This window comes from Myotis brandtii, unplaced genomic scaffold (genome assembly GCF_000412655.1).
Source record: "Myotis brandtii unplaced genomic scaffold, ASM41265v1 scaffold971, whole genome shotgun sequence".
In the NCBI taxonomy this organism is placed as follows: Eukaryota; Metazoa; Chordata; class Mammalia; order Chiroptera; family Vespertilionidae; genus Myotis; species Myotis brandtii.
In genome coordinates this window covers 258,777-269,843 of record NW_005372026.1, presented here as the reverse complement: position 1 = coordinate 269,843, position 11,067 = coordinate 258,777, and the positions used below count along the sequence as shown (strand labels likewise).

General features: G+C 39.8%; 1 protein-coding gene and 1 pseudogene across 7 annotated transcripts in view; one reads left to right on the top strand and one right to left on the bottom strand.

The window, feature by feature from the left end:
* The window catches only part of GRIA4 (glutamate receptor, ionotropic, AMPA 4), a 415,907-nt gene that overhangs the window by 272,771 nt on the left and 132,069 nt on the right, over positions 1 to 11,067 (bottom strand). For all 7 annotated transcript variants that reach the window (XM_005886335.2, XM_005886337.2, XM_005886336.2 and 4 more), the window contains exon 3: positions 4,260 to 4,499. In XM_005886335.2, coding sequence (XP_005886397.1) covers positions 4,260 to 4,499 — 240 coding nt within the window. The remainder of the gene's footprint in view (positions 1 to 4,259; positions 4,500 to 11,067) is intronic.
* Positions 5,968 to 7,379, top strand: LOC102256694 (annotated as a pseudogene).

Genomic DNA, 11,067 nt, shown 5'->3' with positions numbered 1-11,067 from the left:
GGGGGTGAGGGAATGTGCTGGGGGTTGGGGGCGGCTGGGGAGAGGTCAATGGGGGGAAAAGGAGACTTATGTAATACATTAAACAATAAAGAACTTAAATTAAAAATAGAATTGGTACAAACTATTAGAATTTCTTTACTGATAAGAGAAAGCCGCCACAGAAGAATAGTACGCATAAACATGTGACATAATCAGAAGCACTTATACTGATATTCCTATGACACACCCTCTATGCATACAAGTAACTAATTTTTTATTGCAGAGCAGATGATTTTCATGGCTTCCCTTGCAGGTCACCCTTCTAACCTTTATGCTTAAAAAAAAAATGTTGGATTTATTTACAGTCTAAAATATAAGATAAAAACTGTCGATTAAATTTAGTTTTACTTTTAAACCTTCAGTAATTTGCAAACTTTTCTCATCATCGTGCCAATTGTTTTGAATTGTTTTCACATATTCTACATTTTAAGCATTTTTAAAAGTATGACAGCATCTGCTGTAACAAATCTATCATAAAACATGTTTAAAAATATGAAGATAAATGGAAATAGCGATAGGCAAGGCAGATTGATAACTATACTGACAAAATAGAACATGATTATTTTTCTTAGAATGGCACTTGGCCTGGCCTTGCCTGATAGGCAAGGATGGAAGGAGCTAACTAGGTGTACAGTTGCCAGAGTGTCGTAATAAAAGGATGCCTCTGATTATTGGGATAAAAAAATCCTCCCCTTTCTTTCTTTTCTTCCTTCTTCCTTTCCTCCCTTCCTTTCTTCCTTCCTTCCTTCAGATGTGGAGAAAAATATAGGCAGTACCACACAGCTCCACAATAGCAGACCAGGACCAGAACACGGGACTTATAGCATAGGAAATAAAATATCATTATTTTTCTTAATGTAATTCAACATGAAAACATGACTTTAATTTATGATGGTGAAGCTCTTGTATCTTAAGAGTTCATTTATATCACTACACTAATTAAGATTTCAGGAATAACTGATTTGGGTCAATGAAATAACTAATTCCAAGGTAAGGATTTATGATACATCAGAATTTCATATTTCACTAAAGTTTGTGGAGAAATTCAGGATCATAATTAAGGCAGTTACTTATAATGGGAAAAATGTTTAGATAAGCAGTTTATGGTAGCAGTAGAGGATTAAAATACCCAAACATTCCATATTATCTAATTTTGCTACACTTGGTTTTGTGCATTAATTAGAAAATGTTCTGATCATTAATGTTGATGTGTATTCTTTTTTCTTCATTATGTGAAAATATGGATTGTTTTTAGCCAACTATGTTTATGATAGAAGTTAATCATATGCTCATAACTGAGGTTCATACCTCCCTTGGTGATAGTGATGCATAATTCAGCATAGTATCTAAGTGGGAATAAATTGGGCTGAGATCCTAAACTTATAAAATGAGCACAACAGTTTCCAAAGAGAACAATTACTCTTGCCCTTTGCAAGTACCCGATTAAACCCCAGAATATTGGGAAGCATGGTGGTAAGAGGGCAGAGTGAGCATCTGAGCATCAAAATATGGCCCTTTTTCTGACATGTTATTTTTCATTCAGACAATTACCGCTTGAAGTGAAGGTGTCTATTTTAAAGTTGGGCTGGGTTACTATAATAGAAAGGACTTGTTATACATCCTGAAGCAACTATTGGAGAGAACTATGAAATTCTAGAGTGACTTGAATTTAGAAGGCTAGAAGTAAAACAGTAAAATTCTAGGGTGATGACAACGAAAAAGTTGTCATCCTGTGCAGCAAGCCAGTAAGTGGTTAAAGGTTACAAGACGTCATATTAAAAGAAATAGTGCTTTACATTGATGGTCTTCAGCCTTTGAAGGATGAAATTTTACCAAGAGAAAGAGTCTTTAAATAACCAATATGTACATCTACCTGCACTAGAGAGATACCATGGTGAGAGGTAATGGGAGGTGGCTCAAGGCTGAGCACCTCACTTGCTATGCAGGAGTGAGGATCCTGAAAATTATAAACTGGTCCAAAAGCAACGCATCACTTTTAATCTCTGTTTGGCAGGGAGTCTGATGCACAAATGCCTACACCCTCTCATTGCTAGAGACTGGTTGACACAGGGGCAAAGAAAAAAAAAGTGAGACACAGGTCACTAGTATTACTATGAGACCTACGAGAGCAAGATGCCATAAAATAAGGAACTTCTGCCCAAAGTGCGAAACTGAGCTGTGTCATAACGAACCACAGGAAGAAACATCTCATCCACATCCTAGTACATATTTCTTGACATTAGGATTCAATTTTTTAAAACATTTTAAATTGATTTTACTGAAGTGTATTTTTTTTTTTTTGCATTTGACACTCATATTTTACAATTGATAAACCTACATCAACACATCATTATCACCCAAAGTCCCTCTTTTACATCAGGGCTCATTCTTGCTGTTGTCCATTCTGTGCTTTTGGACAAATATATAACAACATGTGTCCACCATTACAGTGTCAGGGAGGGCAGTTTCACTGCCCTAAAAATCCTCTGTGCTCCTCCTATTCACCCCTGCTTCCTCTTATCCCCTGGAAACCACGGACTCTTACTGTCTCCATAGTTTTGCCTTTCTTAGAATGTGGTATAGTTGGAATCATACAGCATGTAGCCCTTTCTAATTGTCTTCTTTCACTGAATACCATGTGTTTAAGTTTACTCCATGCCTTTATATTGCTTGGTAGCTCATTACTTTTTAGCTCTAAATAATAATTCATTGTCTGAACGTACCACAGTTTGATTAGCCACTCACCTACGGCAGTGATGGCGAACCTTTTGAGCTCGGCGTGTCAGCATTTTGAAAAACCCTAACTTAACTCTGGTGCCGTGTCACATATAGAAATTTTTTGATATCTGAAACCATAGTAAAACAAAGATTTATATTTTTGATATTTATTTATATATTTAAATGCCATTTAACAAAGAAAAATCAACCAAAAAATGAGTTCGGGTGTCACCTCTGACACGCGTGTCATAGGTTCGCCATCACTGACTTATGGAAAGAAATCTTGGTTGTTTTGAATGGTTAGTTATTGGAAAATGATGTCATAAAACGTAGGTAGATTCCAATATTTTCAATTGTGAATTAGAGTATGCTCTACCCATGCAGAAAATACATTGATAGTATAGCTTTTCTGAGCTTGTCTCAGAAAGGAAAATGTACCATGAATGCCAATATAAGTAATGTGCTAAGAGAAATGTTGATGAGGCATCTCATCTGACATACTGTCCCCACCTGATTAAAAATGTGAATTTTAATGAGAAAGATAAATTCCTGTACTGAGCTTTCATATCTGAAATAGAAAATTATGCTTTGAATCTTTGAAGGTAATTATATCTTCAAGAGGTTTACCTTGCTTGTTTATGGCTTTTATGTTTATTGTTTTACTCATTTCACAGATGGAATTCTATTCAAGGATGTTCTTAAAATGTTGCTTGTTTCAACTTTTATCCTAACTTCTTATCTTCTCATAAATCTTACACTTTAAGGAAAAAGGACCAATGACAAAACCCCACAGGTGGTCCCCTGATGTTTATTTTGAAATATAACATGTTGCTATGATTCTAGTCACTAAATAAAAAACAGAATTGAAAACAACAACAACTCCTTAAGCTATGTCTCTAACTAAAAAAATTAAAATACTTTGTACAAACATGTATGGATTGTCAATAATTTAATGTTAGTGATCCGCCTTGTTCCTCCAACACATATAATATCATTTACTAATAGTGGCAGCCTGGTAGCTAAAGGCAAAGTGAAAGGTGCCGGCAAGAGAAGCCTTACTTCCAGATCCACTGTCATTGTCATGATCCTCCAATTCCTCATGTAAAGTCTCACATTTCAAACTCAAAGCCATGGCTCAGTATGATACTATTTTAAGATGTTCCAAAACATTAAGTTATTTACATTTGAGATAAAAGACTTATTTATTTACTTCATGGTACCTGAAATATGACTTCAGAATTGTTAAAAATAATAATTTCTCTTAATTTCAACTATGTAACCAAGCATGGCTTGCTCATGAGTAACCTTGTGAATTTAAAGCTTATTTAATTAGAGAATTTCCTCCAGAGTCAAGGTAAAAATACTAACAGTATACACATTGACCATTTTCTAATTTTAGCCATATTAGGGATTAAGATATTTTGCTAAATCACACAAGTATACAAGGTCATTTCAGGTTGAAATGAGAGTTCTACTTATGTAGATATGGAAAAACGACTTACCCCTGTCTGTGTCATACAGGAAGACAAAACAGTTCCATTCATAGTGATCCAGCAGACTTAAGAGTGCTCCTCGCAAGGAAGGCCTCAGCTGCAACACAAACTGGCTCTCGCCCTCGGTAGGGAAACTTGGTGTGATGAGGGAGATGTGTAAGGCGCTGCAGAATGAGGTCAAGGTGTGTACTGACCTCTTATCATAGAGTCCAAAAATGGCAAATACTCCTCTAGAATACTGGGAACAGACTGAAATGAAAGAAAAAAAAACAGAATACAAACCATTAGTACACCTTAAATTGTTAACTTCCACATCTACAGCTGATGAAATGAAAAAGAAATCTCTGAATTATTGGCATGTCAGGAATATAAGAAAAGGTTACAAGTGAAGTGTGCCATCAATTGTACAATCAATTAATGAATTTTTGAACTTGTATTCAAAATCCTGCATTGAGTGAGATAACTTGGAGCTATATGCTTCCTTTCTCAAGAAGCTGATTTAAATTAAAGGGAAGTTTAACTAAAATGATGTAATCTATGGTATTCCAGGATAAGGTGGCAAATCCTAAGTGAGAGACTCTAAGTGTGAAAAAAATCTAAATTTTTCTCCATATGTTTTTCTTACATGTAAAAATATAATATCATACTTTGAAAATGTTTAAGTATATTTAGAGGAACATTTAAATAACCAGAGTGCCATCCGTTGTAAGCCATATGCTTATCTTGTCTAGTTTGAATTGGACTGCATTTGTTACTCGGCCTAAATTATTAAATTTTTTTTGCAGTGGTAGTTTCATTTTTTATCACAACCTTAGAGTTCTCTTGAATCTTGTTTGAAAATAAAAAAATTATGCAGTCTGGAAAGTCATTGTTGGGATATGCAAGATGCTTAGCACAGTTGTGGCAACCTGTGCAGCCTGTAGGTAGGCCACATGCAAAGACAGCAATTCCACACCCGGAAGAACGATGTTCTCCTGAAAGAAGAGAACCTGAGGTAAGCAGGTGCCCAGGCTCACCTTGCCTTTCTTTCCATCCCCCGAGTTGTTGCAAAGACAATGGGGCAAATTTATAAAGAGAAGAAAATTGTCCTTGAGATTCCTGCCCCATCATATTTTGATCACTTTATTGACATGACTGATTTCTAGTTCAAACTTGGGTGACTTTTTCTAGTTTACATTATAAAGGATACAAACCTACATTAGGGATACTCTTTTCCCATCCTATCTAATAAAAGACAAAAAGGGTAATTGACCATACCTTCGCTACGCTTCCCATTGGCTAATCAGGGCGATATGCAAATTAACTGCCAAGAAAGATGGCGGTTAACCACCAACAAAGATGTCAGTTAATTTGCATATGTAGGCGCAGGAGCAGCAAGAGAAGGCCAGTGGGCGTGGTGAGCGAAGAGCAGAAGGAAGCCCGCCGCGAAGGCCTACACCACGCCCCGGGGGCCCACAGAAAGTCCGCGGAGAGGACCGGGCCTCCCAAGCGGAGAGTCTCCATGGTCAGAGAGCGCGGTGTCGGGACCTGAATAAAGACGGAGGCGACTCAAACGCCTGGCAGCGGCGTTAGACCACCAAGCAGGGCCTTTCAGCTGGGACTCGGGGTGGGGGTGGGGCGAGGGAGGCGAGCCAGAAATAGAGAACTACAACTCCCGGGAGGCTTAGCGGCCAGGGCCCGGGTGCCTGGCCCTGGAATCTGATGAGGCCTGTCGTTCTGTGAGCCACTTTAACCTAGAGGTTTGCAAGGTTGGAAGTTCTGCGCAGGGAGCCGGGGAGAAATGGAGCTGGAGCAGAGAGAGGGGACCATGGCAGCCGTGGGCTTTGAGGAGTTCTCAGCACCTCCCGGCTCGGAGCTGGCGCTGCCTCCGCTGTTCGGTGGTCACATTCTGGAGAGCGAGCTTGAGACCGAAGTGGAGTTTGTGTCTGTGGGTCTGGGCAGCTCCAGCCTCCGGGAGTGAGACGAAGAGGTGGAGGCAGCCCGAGGCTGGCGGCGGCGCCAACGGGAACTCAATCACAGGAAGTACCAGGCGCTGGGTTGGCGCTGCAGGGAAATCGAGCAGGTGAAGGAGCGGGTCCTGAACAGGCTCCATCAGATATAGAGGATAACACGGAGACTCCAGCAGGAGCGGAGGTTCCTCATGAGGGTGCTGGACTCCTACGGCGACGACTACTGAGCCAGCCAGTTCACCGTCTTACTGGAGGACGCGGGCAGCCAGGGCACAGATGCCCACACCCCAGGCAACACTGAGAACGAGCCTCCGGAGAAAGAGGGGCTGTCCCCACCCAGGAGGACGCCAGTGTCCGTAGAAGCCAGCAGCCCAGCCCCTGGCGAGGGGCCCAGCGGGCAGAAGAGGCGGCGAGCGCCACGGGAAGGGCACCGGGCGGGAGTCCCGCTGACTCCGGAGCTGGCCCTCGTGCAGATAAAGGTGGAGGAAGACTTTGGCTTCGAAGGGAATGAGGCCCTGGACTCAAGTTGGGTTTCTCGGGGGCCAGACAAGCTGCTGCCCTACCCCACCCTAATATGCAAATTAACTGCCAACAAAGATGGTGGTTAATTTGCATACGTAGGCGCCAAGCAATGGAGCGAAGCTGGCTGGCTCCGGGCAGGAGCAGGGAGTGAAGGCCATCGTGGCGAGCGAAGAGCAAAGAGGGAAGCCCGCCACGCCGGCCTCCACCACGCCCCTGGGGCCCGCACGCGGTGAGCAGCGAGGGGCTTAGCTCCCCCGGTGAAGAGCGAAGGCCTGAGTTCCGGGCGCCGGAGGAAAACTGGTGCCAGCAGCCAGGGGAAGGGGCCCCTGAGGGGCCCCAGACTGCGAGAGGGCACAGGCCGGGCTGAGGGACCCACCTGAGTGCACAAATTTTTGTGCACCAGGCCTCTAGCCTATAATAATAAAGGCATAATATGCTAATTAGACCAACATCCTTCCAGACATCCTTCCTTCCAGACAAAGCTGCAGTGGGTGGGGGCCATGGCAGAGGCAGCAGCGGGCAGGGGCTGGGGCCAAGGCCCTTGCACAAATTTTGTGCATCGGGCCTCTAGTTTATAAATAAATTGAGACTTTTTGAATTTCAAATTCTTCTAGTTTATCACATGGCTGAAGATCCTACTTCTCCTTGGCTTATATAGCTAGTTTAAGAAGTTGTTAGCTTTATAAAATTTTTCGGTTTTCTGATTTTGGTTACTGATTGTAATTGCTTAGCTCATTAAGAAACCCAGAGTATGGATAATCTAGAGCAGCGATTCTCAACCTGTGGGTCGCGACCCCTTTGGGGGTCGAAGGACCCTTTCACAGGGGTTGCCTAAGACCATCGGAAAACACATATATAATTACATATTGTTTTTGTGATGAATCACTATGCTTTAATTATGTTCAATTTGTAACAATGAAATTGGGGGTCACCACAACATGAGGAACTTTATTAAAGGTCGCAGCACTAGGAAGGTTGAGAACCACTGATCTAGAGGTATTTATTTTAGCAGTAGTTCATAGTGATACAAAGAAATTAGATTTTGCTTTGTTAAAGTAATAATAGGCTCTGAGACAACTAATTTTCCTACTAACATTTATATCTATATTCCACAATATCTGGGTTTTTGGAAATTATGAAGCATAATTAAATAAGTTAATAAAAGATGGAGGTTTTTCATTTGTTCTTGTTTACTGTATCTCTTGAGATTGAGAATAGAGTTTAAGCAATGTAATTGTACATGAGAAGGTAACAATTACAGCAAATGAATGCTATTGGTCTTCTTTAGATAATGTGCTCTGAGAGATACTATATATGTTCTAGGCTCACCCAGGAACTAGGATTTGATCACCTGAATAGATTGACCAACCTGGAAAGTTAGTCCTGGCACAATTACTGGCTGTCATTTTCTTGCAAGATATAGAAAACATTATTTTGTAACACTTTGGGTTTCAACTGAATTTACTTTTAACCTTAAATGACCTGATTAGTCAAGCTGCTGGATAAGACCTTAACCTTGTGAATGTTTCATCAAGACTTTGGATGTATTTCTGTAAGTGCTGCACATTTAGCATAACCTGGAGGTACTCCTTTATGTTGTCATATTTTTTCTGTTCTCTTGATTTTTCATGGAAATTGAGGGTCCACTTTCAATCTTTACATTGCAAATAATCTACTTCAATTAATTTTTATTTTACTTTACTGAAAAAAAATAAAGTTGAAGAGCTTTAGAAATCATATCTAAGATGCTGACTTTTGATTTGGTGCTAAAACTACACACAGATTTTATTACATTTTCAAGAAAATGTAAACACACAGGATTTACAAGTCATGTACTTTAAGTTATTCATGCATATAATGAGCAGTTGCATAATCACTTCTGTTTTGGGATTTACCTTTGTCAAATTTTGGTTTCCAAACAGTGAGTTTTTAGGAACTCTACAAATTCTCTAGGGGGACTTGCATAGCTTTGCATGAGAACCTTTGGTGAGAAGGGGGTGGGTGGGCAAGCCTGGACCCCTTCCGATTTTATGTATTTCAAATATTGAGCGAACATAAAATTTTATGTGCAAAAAATATTACACTTCAGAAAAAAGGTCAGAAACAATGTATCCTGCACAAAATCCCTCTACTGTTTATTCCTACTATACTGTTTTCAGACTTCATTATGACTTTTCACTACTTTGGTGCTTGCTATACTATTTAACTTATTTTAATTTATTGTGTTTGATACCGAACAAACAATGTTTTTGATATTTAAACATCTTCTATCTACTTTCATTCATAAGCATCATCATAAATATGTATCACTTCTCCTTTTCATAGCCATCTGTTATTTTGCCTTTAATAAACTAATTTTGAAACTGTACTAAATATTAGATTAATAACTTTGCTTCTGGCTGTATTATGTCACTCAACTTTTCTTTTCACTTTGCAAATGTCCAGAAATGTTAATATTATTCTATTCAACTTTTTCTTGAGCTATTTTACCTAGATTATATGCATGGCATATGAGGATTACTGGGTTTCCTATGTGTGTGAATGCATTGTCAGTCAAATGCTCAAAGTTATTATCTCAGTGTGCTATCCTGGAAAGTATTTTATTTAGTCCAATAGATTAAATTTTAAAATATAATTATTTCCATATTTAGTATTACCATCTAGCTTTGCAAACACTCAAGTCAAAATTTACTTGGTTATGTCTGATGACATCTATTGATGTTTGTCATACAAATAATTATGCAAACAATGGAACTTAAACTATATATGCGTACATCAATTAATTAGAGGAAGCTAAACTGAATATCAATGTGTTCAGTATACATAAAAGGGAGCAAACTGAAACTTATATAGATGGCTAAATAAAATAAACAAGAGAACTCCGAGTCACTAAATAGTTGCAGTCTTATTAGGTAGATACATGTTTTGAGATATAAACACTAACAAAGTTTCATTGCATATTCTGTATTCTGCTTTACTAATGAAATCACTTGGATCCTGCATTATGTAACTAAACATATAATATAAACACACAGTCATAATCCATTCGTCTTTACTTGATGGTGTCAATGAATTAACTATGTCTTCTCATCAAGTAGTCACCCAGTTTCATCCCAGATTCTACATTTCAGATGCCAAACCAGTGAAACTGTTATGCAGTTTGTGATAGTTTATCGCCCCATGTCACATACAAATCGAATGGCATTGTCTTAGCTCAGCGTCTCAAGTTGTGAGCATTAGAGCAAGGTGCTGAGTCTGACTGACATGGCCACCACAGCAGGAGAGGAAGGACGCAGGCCACTGCTTCACCCCGTGCCCTTTCCTTTCTCCTGTATCTTCAACTTTCCTCTTCCCTAAATGCATTCCCAAAATGCTTTCAAACAAGCTGAACTCCTTATTTTATGAAACATAGAACTTTCTCGACCCTATGCTTCCTACCTCTTTTTACCCTTTCCCAGTCACTAAAGGAGTCTTTTACTTACACTGTTTAAATTCATCTGGCTGCTCTACTTCTCAGCCACCAAAACCACCTTCATCAATTTTGCTAATGACCACGTACAACCTAAATCTTACAGTTTAGCTCCTATCTTACTGGAATCCTTTACTGTCTTTGACACTTTGGACACTTCTCTCAGATGCTTCCTTCCCTTGCTTTCTTACCACCATGCTCTCGTCTTCGTTCACTCTCTCTAGATATTTCTTAGTGTCTTTGAATATTCTTTCCCTCTGCTCCTTTAAAGGTGGTAAGCCTTAAAACTCCCCTCTACTTTAAATGCAATTCCACTGAAAATGGCCAACCCTGGGCTTTAATTACCGCCTATGTAATCATGATCCCCCAAACTGTACCATTGACTTCAAATCTTTCTCTTGAACTCCAGATCTATGTATCTAAGTTCATCACTTCCAACCCACTGTGAATTTTAGTATAGCTGTATTTTCTCTCTCTCACACTATATTCCAGAACTTTGATACTTTCCTATTCAGAGCTGGAGTCTGATCTTTCAACGTGAACCCGGGCTGGCTTCAGTGATTGCCTCAGCGATTAAAGTGTGACAGAAGTGACTCTATGCGACTTCTGAGGCTATGGCTGCCTCTCTGTTGAGACAGATTTTTTTTTTTTACCCAGCTACCATGCTGTGAGGAAGACCATGTGACATGAAGAGGCCCACATAGAAAGTAACCAATATTCTTATCCCTCAGCATCAGCTAAGCTCCAGGTTGACAGTCAAATGAACTAATTCTTATATAATAAAAGGCTAATATGCAAGTTGTCCCCTTGACCAGAAGTTTGACAAGGGGGCAGGGCTGGCCTGCCAACCACCCCCGGCTCCTTCCCCTAGCTGGCC